The sequence below is a fragment of the Corythoichthys intestinalis genome, chromosome 3 (assembly GCF_030265065.1).
Source record: "Corythoichthys intestinalis isolate RoL2023-P3 chromosome 3, ASM3026506v1, whole genome shotgun sequence".
In the NCBI taxonomy this organism is placed as follows: domain Eukaryota; kingdom Metazoa; phylum Chordata; class Actinopteri; order Syngnathiformes; family Syngnathidae; genus Corythoichthys; species Corythoichthys intestinalis.
Window position 1 is genome coordinate 42,188,769 of NC_080397.1, and position 16,033 is coordinate 42,204,801.

General features: G+C 38.3%; 1 protein-coding gene across 2 annotated transcripts in view; it reads right to left on the minus strand.

Annotated features, from left to right (window-relative positions):
* Window positions 1-5,869, minus strand: part of LOC130913162 (nuclear receptor subfamily 6 group A member 1-A) — a 193,608-nt gene extending 187,739 nt beyond the window's left edge. Inside the window, exons 1-2 of one of the 2 annotated variants that reach the window (XM_057831527.1) lie at window positions 5,818-5,869; window positions 5,585-5,693 (exon numbers count right to left, since the gene is read on the minus strand). In XM_057831527.1, the coding sequence (XP_057687510.1) occupies window positions 5,585-5,651 (67 nt within the window). In that variant the 5' untranslated portion in view covers window positions 5,652-5,693; window positions 5,818-5,869. Of the gene's footprint in view, window positions 1-5,098; window positions 5,227-5,584; window positions 5,694-5,817 lie in introns of those variants that run through there. The other variant, XM_057831528.1, reaches the window with a different exon arrangement.
* Between the last annotated feature and the right edge of the window lie 10,164 nt (window positions 5,870-16,033).

Below are 16,033 nucleotides of genomic sequence, written 5' to 3' on the forward strand. Positions count from 1 at the left end.
ATGGGCCAAACCATCTGTCACTGAGTGTGCTGTGAGATGAATCACTTGGCACTGTTTGAAATGCTAATGAACCTGCTGAAAGAATTATCTTAAAAGTGGGGGAATTCAGAAACTCTTCCTCCTTTGGTGTTTTTAACTGATGGATATTGCATTTGAAAAAATATATATTCATATACATATATATGTAAAGACACGAGATCACAGATTTTAAATCAACCAATTATTTGTATTTTTATGTAGTTAATTTCAGTTCATATTGATTAACTTCAATAATTTATCAAATAATTGATGCGATTAATCTTATCCAATATCTATGACCGAAGCCCATAAAACCAAATATTTCCTTTAGCAAAATATTTTAATCAAAACAAAAGGTGTTACATTTAGATTAGAGAGATAGGATTAAAGAAATTTGGGGAGCAATTTGACAGGCTAATAGGGATCTCCCAATGCTGCCTGAGTAATCCCTCTCAGTCCGTAAACTTCAGCTAAATTAATTGGGCGACAATTCTTCACAATCTACATAATGACGGAATCCGTTACCTTTTTGCTTACATGTTTAGTTATCTAACCTCGAGGACCACACTTCAGAAGCCTTGATTGTCGAGCCCCGTAGAGGTAACTCCAGAGGAGTGTTTTGCCCTGAGAAGGCACGCCAATGTTGTTCTACTTCTAAAATATTTAATTTAGCTCTACAATGGTGACAAATTACTTTAGATTTATCTTAAGAGACATCAAATAATTTATTAAAATCAGGTGTAAAGTAAGTAAATTTAGCTGCTAACGTGAGCAGAGGTCCACAATAAAACTGCATAGAATATTTATTTATTCCAGCACGCCAACTCTTTTTAAAGATTTAATTGATTTTAATTTTGGTAGAAATAAAATAGGTTGACTAAAAAGGGAATGCTGTCACACCCAAAAAAAAAAACAAAACAAAAAAAACAGGAAATCCCAAAATAATTTATCCTATCTAGTATCTGCATGCACGGCCTCGACATCCAACCCTGCCCAGCTCCACCATGAACCCATACCCTACTGTACTCCTCCCAGCTCATCATTCAAGCATCTTGGCGGCTGGAGAGGGGGGTTGCATCCTGTCACCGCCCCACCCATTGCCAGCCGTCCCCTTCACCATGCCCCAAGGGACGGGACAGATCCCGCAGCCAACTTCTTTCCACCCAAGCAGAAGCTGACAAAGCACTTTCTTTCAACCTATCTGCAACACCATGCCAGCCCGTGAACCCCCTAGGGCCAAACATATGCAAGCCTCCAAAACAACCTGTCTTTTCGCTTTGTCCTCTACTTCCAGTGAGTTTAATTACATTATAAGCAGCACATATCATTGAGTAGGAAGGTGGGGAGTAATTCCTTCTTAATTCAAATGTCAATAAAAATTAAATTTGTTCTTTGAATGTGATTTTGTGGAGAAGCTGCAACAGAAGGTGGATGAGGGGGGTTAAGCTGCTTTGTTCAAAATACAATGTGAGGTAATAGAAAGGCTTAAGCAGTCAACACTTCTGCATTTCTCCATCCAGTGAGTGACAGGTTAACCAGCTGGACTTTACCATATGACGCAATAAGAGAAATATTATCAGTAGACAGTAGACACCAATCTAGAAATTGATCAAGTGGTCTGCATGTGAGAGAAACATTACTATATAAAAAAGAAAAAGTCTATCAATTAATCAATCATCTTGTTTAAGTGACAAATACTATACAAAATTTAAAACTAAACCTCTAAACCATAAGGGTAAATTATCAAATGATCAAGAAAAATATGTGATTGAGTTTAATATGGTAATTGACAATTAAGCACACACAAAAGACCACATGACTTTTCTTTAGCAAAAATATATATTATTTAGAGGTGATTATATGTGAAAACAAGTTTAATATTCAAAGATGTGAAGTTGATTAGAGCTGAAACGATTACTCGAATAATGATTTTAAAAATTGATCGAGGAATCATTTAATTTTGCCTGCTTTAAGCATGACGTTTTGCCCGGACTAATATTAATGCAACACAACGCGCTGACGCGTACAGGAAGAAGATCTGAGGCGGCGGATATATTTGATTTCAACCACGCATGAATATAGAGGTAACGACGAAGAAGCCGACCAAAGCGAAGAGAAAGGCACCAATAAAAAGCAGAAAATGTCAAATTTTTGGGAGCATTTCAAGCTGGAGACCAAGGCGAATACTGTTTCATGTATTTACTGTAAGACAGCGCTTGCATAACACTACAGTGTGTCTTCTATGCTGCAGCTCCACCGATGGCCCCCGTTTACTCCGAGAGCAGAGGAGTGATACTCGGGACAAGGTAAAATTGAGTTAAAGTAGCGCTAATAAATAAGATTAACGTTACTGTACCTTGCTAACGTAATGTTACCCCCGCGGAGGGCTAGGTTTCTATTAATTATGATTACTGTCGATGCGTGGCTACCGTGTCTTTCATACAGGCTTTATTTAATCTGTAAAAACAGCTCTGTAGAGTTATGAGGGTGTAAAATAAAAACATAATGAAGCTAACTGTCAATTTTAGCTCAGTAGTCATTGATGGATAAAACACCAGGTAGCACTGGTGCCTAATGTGCTCCAATAAATGTATTTTGAACACCCCAAAAACTCAAAATCCTATCAGGACTTACAATTTGGACTAACTTAAAACTTAATTACAACTTAAAAATAGCTTGACAGATGTGGAAATTCAATTGAAACACATGGGAAAAACACCTTTAAGTGCTGTGTGTGATCAAGCGTAATGACATTTTTAGGTAAGAAGTCAGAATTTTTTTTATAAGATCTTAAGTTTTTGAGTGACAGCAGTGAGTTTGTCGCTTTTTTCTAGTCACATCTAAGATGCAATTGTTTGCTTTAGACATGTGCCGATTACCGGTTTCATGGTATATAGTGGTAGGAAAACGTCACGGTTTCAAAACCGCAAAAGTGTTCCATCATACCGTCCCTAAGGTATTAGTTATTTTTTATGTCCCAAAAATACAGGGAGAAATCCCTCCCTTGCAGCTGCAAGGCTCAACCCTCCCGCACTGGTTATTGCTCAATCTCAGTGAGCCAGCTGTGCAACACAATGGCTGGAGAAGGTGAAACTCCTGAACTTTTTCCCCCCATCGAAGAAAACGAAATCGCTAGTATGGGAATACTTCGGCTACAGAAAAGTTACAGACGGCCGCGGCACAGAGGAGGAGGGCCAACCGACATATAAAATATATTTGCAGAGGGTGGCTACTGAGGAGGCAATACCTCCTATACGATTTCGCATTTATACAAAATTAAAGGTTAGTAAGCACTGTCATGAATGTTTCCCACCAGCTACAGGAGTTAACTCTGGCGTGTTTAGTGTGTCTAGCAGCTGTAAAAAGTCTTGTGTTAAAAAAGAGAGTGTGTGTATAATGTAATGTAATGTAACCATGATACGAGTCATACACACATGCTTTTTATGGAAAAAATTTCGCTCATTTTTGTTCTGATGGTAATAAAGTTGAGCTGAGGCTGTGGGTTTACGCTCACCTAAAGGACTGCATTTATTTTCATTCTATTTAGAATTTTTAAAAAAATAATTAAAAATGACTGAAATAATTTAACTTCACATTATATGTACAGTGGGGAGAACAAGTATTTGATACACAGTCAATGGGTTTTCCCATTGGCAGTGTATCAAATACTTGTTCTCCCCACTGTATGTTCAAATTTGCTAATGTTTTGAATAGGGGTGTGACAAAATATCGAAATGGTGATATATCATGATACTTTGTATCACAAAAGGCTATCGATATGCTCCTGCCAAGAATCGAGATATCGTTTTTAAAAGGTGTCAATGTCTAAAAAATATAATAAAAAGGAACCAACAAGTTGCTACCAAAAGCTTCCGCCATAATAGTGTCTCAGTTAACTCTAAGGCTGCATTGATGGTGCACAACGCCAAATCAATTTTGACTGGGAACGTTCGTTTATTCGAAACCAGAGCATTCACAGTCATTCTGTCCGATTTTCAGGGCGTTTACAGGTCATGTCCTGTTGAGTTTGAGTCACTGGCTATTCATTTGGGTGATTCCCAGGTCACTTCCTGTTCTGTAACTCAAAATAAACAGGAAGTTACTGAAAATCAACAGGTAAATGACCTTAAATAGCCCAAAATTACCTCATTGCCTGGCTTTGGCTGCCACTGACGGCCATCGACGTTCAATCCGTTTGAAGTGGGAGGGATGGCATTCGTTCATTCGCTGCCACCCTCCCAGTTCAAATGGATTGGATGTCTACTAGTGATAAACTCATTCCAATTCACAGCAGAAGCTTGTTTTTCTGTTTATTAGTTTGTAGAATATTCTAGAATGATTTTCTGACCAATGTATCGATAATCGTTGTATCGCTATGTCGTCAGATCATCATTATCCTGAGCTTTGTATCGTAATACCAAGAGGTTCCCACTCCTAGTTTTGAAAATAAAAGATATCTTAAAGTAACAAATTTCAGAGTTGTAATTGCAATACCGTGAAATTTTGGCTTAAGGTAATCATACCGTCAGTCTCATATAACGGCACTAGTTGGCTGTTTTCAACAATGTACATCTAAAATAAAGACAATGACTGTTTAAACATGGTTCAAAATTAGGTCAAATGTCTTGTTTTCTCATGTATATTTATAATTCCTCTTTACTTAAAAAATGTTTATCCAATTACTGGATTAATAAATAATAAAATGAATAAATAAAATGATTTTGTTTTCAATGTTAAAAATCAAGATCCATTCCTTTTGATCATATTAACCTGTAGGTCTTGTGCAATTAATTTGTTGTTTCAATCAAATGAAAGGCACGCATCAGAGAAACCTCACAATTAGTGTGCACATCCGTCATGTGGGTTACAGGAATTTTAATCTGGCAAATGTCAATAAATCTTCAATCATCCGCGTGGGGGTACGATATGCGACTGGCGCCTGACAGACATTGCTGTAAGGCACAGTTAGCAGGCCTATTAATGTGGGCCCGGGGCCCATCTCCCGACTTGTCGCAATATAGTAGAAGGTACAAGTGACATCAAAAGCTATGCTAATATACATTTGTCATTTACTTCTTACCACCTTCATTGAAGTCCTTTTCCATTTTAGTGGGGCGCGTGCAACACCGGATTTGGGGACTAATGGCGTCAGTGTTTTTTCCAAGTTCAAAAGTTCACCTTTTACGATCACCCCGCGCCTGACTGACCACCACCAAATAAAAACATTCCGACCTCTGTTCCTAAAACACGCACGCGCACGGGTGCACGATACAAGAAGCAGGGAAGCCAAGTCGTGGAGATACACCTTCACTTCATTGTCACTCAATTAAAAAAAAAAAAAAAAAAAAATTGGGGAGGAAAAAAAAAAAAAAAAAGTGACAAGTGCACGTGTCAAAAAACACAACAACCAGGACGAACATTACCTTATAGAAATAACTTTCATTCTCGTTAGTGGACACATTTTTGTGTTACAAGTAGTGATGTAGGCAGCCCATTGAGTTGCTCACAAGTTTGAATATGTGTTTAATGACAGCTAGCAGCTAATGAAATGTAATTGTTAGCCTACCGTTCACCGGCTTGGCGTTGCTTCTTTCCGGGTAGTCGAACCCATTCGTCCTCTTCTCTATCTCCATCCTCAGGGACTGATACCGAATCAGTCCCGCGTTGATCTTTTTCTTTTACCGCCACACCCGAAGAAATGTCAACGAGTGGTTTAAAGGTGGTGCCAAAATACGAATGGGTGACGGGGTGAGTGCGCACGTACAGGTTAAAAGGCTGTCCTCAGCCTAGTCGCCTCACCGCTCGATGCTGTGTCCCATGCTTTACTGCTGCCAGCCAGTCTGGGAAGTGGAAACACACAATCACAGACCCCCGAGTGTGGTGCGTTCGGTGCCCGTGGGAAGTTTGGCGTCATCAACCGACTATTCATTTGATTATTATTTAGTTTTCTTTTTAATTCCTTCATCATGTCTATATCATATGTCATAAATTTAAATATATGCAAGGGCTCACCATGTGACTATTAATTTGATTATTATTTAGTTTTCTTTCTAATTTCTTCATCATGTCTATATCATGTCATACATTTAAATATATTATTTGCGAGGGCGTAGGTTTGGTCTCAACATTGGTAGGGACGATTTAACAGCATAACCTGCATGTTTACCTTTTGCTCAGAAGGGCTACATTTCTCACGAATATGAACCTAATTAATTGGTATGCTAAATCAGAGGTGCTCATTTCGTCGATCACGATCAACCAGGCGATCGCAACGCGAGTGTGGGTAGCTCGCGCATCCCCCCAATTCCGATTTTTTTTTTTTTTTTTCTAAATGTACACAGTTAATTATGACTGTTTTGTGTATGTTGTGTGAGCAACATATGAGGTTATGCAGCACCCCTCTCTCTATAAACCAGTGTTTTTCAACCTTTTCTGAGTCACGGCACGTTTTTAGAATGGAAAAAATCTCGCGGCACACCACAAATCAAAAAAGTTCCAAGATTACTTTCTGTACTTTATATTTATTTATAAAATAGTTTCTCAATATTTATACTTACTCAGTGCGAAACTTGGGCCTGTTTAGATGAACAAAAAGCTGATATACCAGCAGGAATCTTCATCAACAGCTCTCAGTCTCTGTTTTTATTTTTTATAGCAGTCAGGCTTGAAAAGCTCAGAACAATCAGACTGGGGGACTTAAGCAATGTCTTTAACCGCATCAGGGCCGAGGAGCTCGCTGACAATAGCTTTGCAGGCAGGTAGTATTAAGGTCTCTGCCACAGTGTGGGACTTTGGATTTAGCAAAAAGTTTAGCAACACGGTAACTGGCTTTGGGGGCTTTCTCATTTACCTTTGTAGCTTTTCTCAAAAAAGTTGCCTGTTTCTCTGTACTTTCACAAAAGCGAACAAAATAGTCCATCGACTTGTTTTGAAGCGACGGGTGTTTCGTTTGGGGATGACGTTTAGGATAGCTGCTCGTGTTGCGTTCAAGAACTGCTCAGATTTCTAGCCGTCAGCCACCTTGCTGCCCTTGACAATGTGTTGGAATAAAACACAGGGGGAGGATTGACTGTCGTCACACATGGATAAAATAGAAAAGACACTTTCGTGAATATTTACTCTTGATTAGTCTAATCAAATGATGTACAGTAGATGTACTAGGGTCCACATTGTCGCGGACAGCAAGGTAGCTGATGGCTAGAAATCCGAGCAGTTATTGAACGCGACAAGAGCAATACCAAGCTCATCTGCACACGACCGCAACTTTCTACTTGCTCCTTCCGTCCTACTGCAACTCCGCCCGACGACGTAAAAATAAAATAAAATAAAAATGCGATATTGGATAATTTCTCGCGGCACACCTGACGATCTCCCACGGCACATGTGCCGCGGCACACCAGTTGAAAAACACTGCTCTAAAAAGTTTCTTGCTCACGTTTTTCTAGTTCTATAGCTTCCAGCAGAGTTCACTACATTTCTCACAGTTTAATTGATGTAAACAGTAGAAAATACAAACAGGAGGACACTTCTAAGCAGTTTCCTACTCGAGTTCTGCAGGTTAGCTCACACAGTTGAATGTTATGCTAACTCTGATGCATGTCGGACTTTCAGTAGCAAAATTGTTCCACAACATTGGTGTCTTTTTAAATTCCTTACAGTGACTGCTGCTGGTCTAAAAAAAACTAATATCCCTCCTCTTCGAAGGAGGTGGCATGTTGTCGACATGCTTTTCTGTCGGTGCTGTGTGAGTGTGAGCGTGCAGGGGTGGGTGAAGTCATTAGCCAATCAAACATGTGTTTGGGGGGGTGGGGGGGGTGGACCGGCACATTCAGCAAATGAAAAGGGGTAAATGTAAATTTGAACATGATGACAATAATTCACTCAATAATGGTAGGGTCAATTCTATCCTTACAACATATGGGAAGACAATCTAAATGACCTATAACTGAACTCATTATATCATGCATATAAGGTTGTTTAAAAGTTGGTGGGGACAATTGGAGCATCCTGAAAAGTTGCTCGTGTTATGTCCCTACCGTCCCTATGCAAACCTATGCCCTTGATTATTTGCAAGGGCGTAGGTTTGATCTTAATATTGGTAGGGACGATATAACAGCATAACCAGCTTGTACACTTTTTGCTGGGAGCAGGACATTAATAAGACCAAATATATTTGGTGAATGAGAGTCAGGGCTACATTTCTCACCAATATGAATCTAATTAATTGATAGGCTAAATGATTGATGCATAATAAATCTGTATTGACCAATACTAACTTTCGCACTGCAAATTTATAAAGTTTTAATCTGATAATTTTTGTCAAATAATTTTCTCCATGTTTTTTTTGAGTGTTAAAGGCTAGTTAACAGATTAATGCGAAGGATTCTTTCATTTACTTTAAGTAAATTTTATTATTTGTTTGTATTGAGCCCATATCATAAGCGGAGTTTAAGGGGGGGGTCAGTTCGAAAAGTGTCATTGCATGTAATTGACTTTCCTACATATATATAACGGAAAACACTCAGGTGACTTGAAGTTCCGCTCTGAGACCCCCAATTTGGCCAAATTTCAAAATTTGTCCGATATGCATGTGTGATACATCATTGAAAAGCTTAACATCTCAATTTTCTGGGGGAAGAAAAATTTTGAACAGGATGGCATTTTTTTTTTTTAAATGTTTATTAAACAGCAAAACCCTATCTGGAGGTTAGAGCACGCGAGAGCAGAATTATAGACGCCAAGACTTCAACAAGATGTTATCCCCAATTTGGCCAAATTTCAAAATTGTCCGATATGCATGTGTGATACATCATTGGAAAGCTTAACATCTCAATTTTCGGGGAAGGAAAAATTTTGGACAGGAGGGCATTTTAAAAAAAAATGTTTATGAAACAGCAAAACCCTATCTGGAGGTGAGAGCACACGAGCACAGAATTACAGACACCAAGACTTGAACGAGATGTTATCACATACTTACCTTGTTTCGATCCAAAACCTCCATGTCGCATGTATCACTGAGTGTCAAGACACAGCTGCGAATGGCCACAGCTGGGTTTTGGGGGGATTTTATGGGTGAAGCATGGTAATATAACAAGGGTTGCGATGCAGAAATCGCAGACATCGAGGAGTGGTCGAAATTTTCTTTTTCATATATTTACCCTTTAAAACTTTTCAATTTCCGATCATTAATCATCTAACTTATCGAGGAAAATGCGACAGTAATGAAAAAATACAATTTAGCGATAGTTATGAGGTAGATACCAGTGACTTTTTACAAACATCATTTTTTTCATTGTGACGTAATTTATTTAAAAGTTTAAAATATGCGAGTGAACAATTTTTTAAAGTCGTATTTTTTTTGACAAAATATTAGACATAAATTAATGATTGTAAGCTAAAAATGACAGACATTTTGAATATTAAATATAATTACTTACCTTGTTTTCATGGCTGGGTTGAAACAAAAATGGGTGCGCGACATCTGTATACGGGGGTTGCCAGGGTAAAATGGGCAAATTAAAAATATTTGGAGGGCTTAATGCGCCATGAAACTTCTATGGCAGCATATAGACATATTGTTCTATCAAACACAACAGTTCTTTTGGCTTAAAATAAAGCAGTTTATTTTAAAGAGGAGTGCAAGAGCAGAAACCTTTTTCAGTCTTGTCTGTGTTTTCCGCCATATACTGTATATATAAAAGTTGCAAAGCATTAAAAGAAACAACAAAAATGAATGAAATGAACAAAAAAAGATATTTCTATAACAGGTCAAAATATTTTTTGTCTACACTGTAGCACCTTCGACGGTCATTTGCTTTGCATATTATTTAAAAAAAAAACAACAACAATTCGGGGAGGGCAATTTTATTTTTCAAATGAATTTTGTCTTTGTTTGAAATTTTTTATTTGTTTTTTTTTTAATTGAAGCAACTTTTGGGGGGATTTAATGATTTAGACACCTTTTTGGGGGATTTAATGATTTAGACACCAATGTCCTACCCATAATATGGCCCCTACACAAAAAGGATAGCTAAAATCAAAGAAAACCTTTTTAATTAAAAATTAAATGTGTTCAAATGCAAATATTTGAGTCTCAAATATTTTTTCGCATTCAAAAACTTTTTTTCCATGAAATTTTTTGGGGCAATTGAAGTGATTTTTTTTTGTTAGAAACAATCTTCAATCAAAAACTAAATGACTTCAATCAAAAAAAAAAAAAATCAAAGAAAAATAGCTTTCAAATGCATTTATTTGAGTTTCAAATTTATTTTTGCATTCAAACACATTTTTTTGATCGAATAATGAAGACACAAATCTACCTCCATATGGACCCGCCCAGGTAATACAATTTTTGACTGGGGTAACTACATTGGCATGACACCGGTGGGCGTACCATATTCAATGGATGACGATCTTGGCGAAAAGAATAGCTGTCTTAAGCAGCCTGATTTGGAATTCCCCTCAAGAATGATGGGAAACAAAAAACACTCATTTTCAACTCATTATTATAAATATTCTTGTAAGTTAATTTTATTGCTGACACTGTGTTTTTGGGTCATCATCATATTGTGCCCCCCCCCGGCCCAAAAGTCAAACTCCGCCTATGGCCAATATATCTAAAAGTTGGTAATTTTTCACCTAAATCAAGAAAAAAAACTTTCAAATAATGTTTTGAACAATGTTCTTGAATTAAGAACATTTTTGACAAGTTTTTCTTTTAAGATTAAATATAGAAACGTTTTGCTTAAAATAAGTCTTTTAAGCTTATTTTCAAGTAGCTATTTTTCCTATTTCAAGAAATCTCAGTGAATAAAATAGACTTGGAGCACTGTAGCAGTAGCAAAATTAGTGGAGTGTTCCCCACCTCCACAACATTGACGTCTCTTTACATTATTTACATCGGCTGCTGTTGGCGGAAATAACATTTCTAATATCCCTCGTCTTTAAAGGGGACGGCGGCATGTTGTGTTTCTGTCGGGCTGTGAATGGGTGTGTGTGTGTGTGGGGGGGGGGGATTCAAGTCATCAGCCAATCAAACGTGCATTTGAGCGGAAAAATGGACTGGCACATTCAGCGAGTGAAAAGGGGTCAGTGTAAGTCTGAACATAATGAAAGTTCTGTAATTCACTTAATAATTACCTTAATAATACCTACAGTGGGGCAAATAAGTATTTAGTCAACCACTAATTGTGCAAGTTCTCCCACTTGAAAATATTAGAGAGGCCTGTAATTGTCAATATGGGTAAACCTCAACCATGAGAGACACAATGTGGGAAAAAAAAAAACAGAAAATCACATTGTTTGATTTTTAAAGAATTTATTTGCAAATGATGGTGGAAAATAAGTATTTGGTCGATACCAAAAGTTCATCTCAATACTTTGTTATGTACCCTTTGTGGGCAATAACGGAGGCCAAACGTTTTCTGTAACTCTTCACAAGCTTTTCACACACTGTTGCTGGTATTTTGGCCCATTCCTCCTTGCAGATCTCCTCTAGAGCAGTGATGTTTCGGGGCTGTCGTTGGTCAACACGGACTTTCAACTCCCTCCTCACCCCGTGGCGTCAAAATGATAACAAGAACGGGGAGCAAAAATCCCAGAACCACTTGGGGGGACCTAGTGACTGACCTACAGAGAACTGGGACCACAGTAACACAATGCGCCGCCAGGGACTCAAATCATGCACTGCTAGACGTGTCCCCCTGCTGAAGAAAGTACACATCCAGGCCCGTCTGCAGTTCGCTAGAGAGCATTTGGATGATCCAGAAGAGGACTGGGAGAATGTGTTATGGTCAGATGAAACCAAAATAGAACTTTTTGGTAGAAACACTGGTTCTCGTGTTTGGAGGAAAAAGAATACTGAATTGCACCATACCCACTGTGAAGCATGGGGGTGGAAACATCATGCTTTGGGGCTGTTTTCTGCAAAGGGACCAGGACAACTGATCTGTGTAAAGAAAGAATAAATGGGCCCATGTATCGAGAGATTTTGAGTGAAAATCTCCTTCCATCAGAAAGGGCATTGAAGATGAGACGTGGCTGGGTCTTTTCGCATGACAATGATCCCAGACACACAGCCAGGGCAACAAAGTAGTGGCTTCGTAAGAAGCATTTCAAGGTCCTGGAGTGGCCTAGCCAGTCTCCAGGTCTCATCCCCATAGAAAATCTGTGGAGGGAGTTGAAAGTCCGTGTTGCTCAACGACAGCCCCAAAACATCACTGCGCTGGAGGAGATCCGCATGGAGGAATGGGCCAAAATACCAGCAACAGTGTGTGAAAAGTTTGTGAAGAGTTACAGAAAACTTTTGGCCTCCGTTATTGCCAACAAAGGCAACATAACAAAGTATTGAGATGAACTTTTGGTATTGACCAAATACTTATTTTCCACCCATGATTTGCAAATGAATTCTTTAAAAATCAAATAATGTGATTTTGTGGGGGGTTTTCCACATTCTGTCTCTCATGGTTGAGGTTTAACCATGTTTACAATTGCAGGCCTCTCTAAGATTTTCAAGTGGGAGAACTTGCACAATTAGTGGTTGACCAAATACTTATTTGCCCCACTGTATATAACTGAAGTCATTATATATTGCAAATGAGGTTGCTTAAAAGTTGTTGGGGATAATTTGAGCATCCTGAAAAGTTGGTAGTATTATGTCCCTACCGTCCCTATGCAAACCGATGCCCTTGATTATATGTATAGTACATATTGGCGACAAAAAGAAAAGAAAAAAAATCTTAATCTATGATCCATGTGGTGCCTGAGAATATATCAGAACAAGAGATGGGTAGAGTAGCCAAATATTTTACTCAAGTAAGAGTAGCATTACTTCAAAATAATATTACTCAAGTAAAAATAGTCATCCAAAAAATGTACTCAGGTACAAGTAAAAAAGTATCCGGTTAAAAGAATACTCAAGTAATGAGTAACATTGTGAGTAACTGCTTGCTTTTGTTTGATTTTTTTTTTTTTTAACAATGGTCTTTTTTTCTCTTAGCACAAACATATCTATATGAACTTTGTTATAATCATACTGTACAATAAACCATCAGTTAACCCCAATAAGCCAAATACAAAAAAAAAAAAAAATAACTGAATTCCGGCAAGAGAAAGAAAAAACAGAAATTAAGCATTATTTGTCCAAAGAGCATGAGTGCCCTCTCGTAGAGAAAATAGTTTCTAGTTTGAACAGTGAATCGTTTGTTCATAGTTACTATTATAAAATTAAAATGATCATATCTCCGATTTTCCGTGGTCACTCAGTGCCAAATAAAATATGGGAGAGAGGTTTAAATCTGCGCTTTCGAGTCATGTTGAGGGCATCGCTCTCTGTAAAATACTTCATTTTTTACTGTGCTTTGAAGACGCCATGTGATTGAAAAGGCTGGCGTGATCATAGAACGCCAGGCTTGCGTCAGATTAGTGTAATGGAGTCATATGATTATTGTTGCGATGTCTCATTGGTGAAATTGGTAGAGCTACTCTTGGTATCGCTGGCAAAAAGAAGAATAAATCTAATATGTAGAATAAAGGGGGGAATGTAACGACTCTTTTGTAGCCCAAAGTAGCGGACCAAGAGTAGCGTGTGTTTTTTTTCTTCACAAATCTACTCAAGTAAAAGTGAAAAATTATGGCTTAGTAAAACTACTCTTAGAAGTACATTTTTCTCCAAAAGTTACTCAAGTAAATGTAAAGGAGTACATGCAACGCGTTACTACCCACCTCTGATTAGGGCTGCAGCTATCGATTATTTTAGTAGTCGATTTATCGATGAACTAGTTAGTTCGAATAATCGAGGGATCGGATAAGGAACACAAAAAATCAAAATACAAAAGAACAAATGGCTAACTTACATAGCAAAAGTTCGCTAGCTTAAATACTATAAAATGCTGATTTTTTTTTCACAATGGAAAAGTGTGATATCTTGATCTAGAATACATATAGCTCCTGAGAGTGTAGGATCCAGTTTCAGAACCCTCAATTTTCATATGGCGGAAAACACAGACAAGACTGAAAAAGCGGTTTCTGCTCTTGCACTCCTCTTTAAAAGAAACTACTGTATTTTAAGCCAAAACAACTGTTGTGTATGATAGAACAATATGTCTATATGCTGCCATAGCACAGTCATGGTGCATTAAGCCCCCGAACTATTTTTAATTTGTCCGTTTTACCCTGGAAACCCCCGTTTACAGATGTCGCGCAACCGCTTTTGTTTCAACCCAGCCATAAAACGAAGGTAGTTCATTATATTTATAATTCAAAATGTCTGTCATTTTTAGCTTAGAATCATTCATTGATGTAAATGACTTTTAAAAAAGTATTCACTCGCATATTTCAAACTTTTAAACAAATTACGTCACAATGAAAAACATCGTGTCTGTAAAAACGTCACGGATATCTACCTCATAATAATCGCTTAATTGTATTTTTTTTTTGTTACTGTCGCATTTTGTTGGATATGTTAGATGACAAATAATCGATCCAAACAAAGAAAAATTGGGGAAAAAAATGTTTAAAAGGGTAAATATATGAAAAAGAAACCACTCCTTGATGTCTACGATTTCTGCATCACCGCCCTTAATATATTACCATGTTTAACCCATAAAATCCCCAAAAAGATGCAGCTGTGGCCATTCACAGCTGTGTCTTGACACTCAATGACAAATGGTATATGGAGGTTTTGGATTGAAACAAGGTAAGTTCGCGGTTATATCTCGTTAAAGTCATGGCGTCTGTAATTCTGCTGTCGCGTGCTCGCTCCTCCAGATAGGGTTTTGCTGTTGAAAGAAAAAAAAAAATTAAATGCCGTCCTGTTAAAATTTTTTCTTCCCCCAGAAAATTGAGATTTTAAGCTTTCCAATGATGTATCACACATGCATATAGGACAATTTTGAAATTTGGCCAAATTACGGGTCTCAGAGCGGAACTTCAAGTCACCTGAGTTTTTTCCGCCATATGCAAATGAAGGTTTTGATGAAAAAATCTTAGAAAATATAATTTGGGAAAGGACATCATTTTTTCCTTCTTTATCGTTAAATCATGTCGTGCGTTTCTTCGTCGTGTTCCCGAATGCTGGTTAGAGGCAACTCGAACAAGCAGGGAAACCACCCTGCGTGACTGCGGGCGGAGAGGAGCCCCGTGCCCACTCCTCCCTTGCTTGGTGCAGGCGGTGCCAGGCCTACTCAACAGCTACTCAACAGTTAGCTCCTGCACAGCAGTTATATTTTCTGCATGACTAACACCATGCCAGACTGGGTCCACGCATGACTAGATGCATTCAGACACATTCAGGTATCTTAAACTGTCGGTGCCAGGATGAGAGATCAAATTGCTGAAAAGCAGGGCATCAATTCATTCATGATCACAGGGGATTTGTCCTAATAATGGGTTCACCATTACACACTACTAACACTGCTTGTGCACTTACTTTACTTTATCACCTTTCAATCTGATCTGCCCTCCTCTTGCCTTCTGATTCCTCTGTGCTCTCCCATCATGTGTACTCTAATGAGAACAGTCATATAGTGATAGCGATGCTACTTACATTAGATAGCATGTGTACGTAATCATGTTTCATGTAACGCTTCCGTTCTTTCTTTCTGTCTGTCCCCCAAACCCCTTATTAATTAATTAATTAATAATTCCATGACCACAGCCATGATAATGAATGCTGGAAAGTATTTAAAATGGCTTGTTTTACATTCTATCTGAGCTGGAAAAAAAAAAAAACAACCACAACAAAAATTCACTGACTCACATATTTTTAATACAGTTAACTGGACTCTCCCCTTTCACACACTCCGAAACACCGGGAATATCGCAGGATTTAACCGGGCAGCAGCTGTATGTGAAAACAATTTCCCGGGTCGACTGACACGGAGATTAAACGGACATTTCACAGGCCGTGTCTTAGTATCATGTCTGGGACTTTCCCGGGAAACGGTTTGCGTGAAAGCAGGCGTTAAATTCCAGGGTCCGATTGTCACCTCCTCTACTACTCTACTTTTGCTACTGC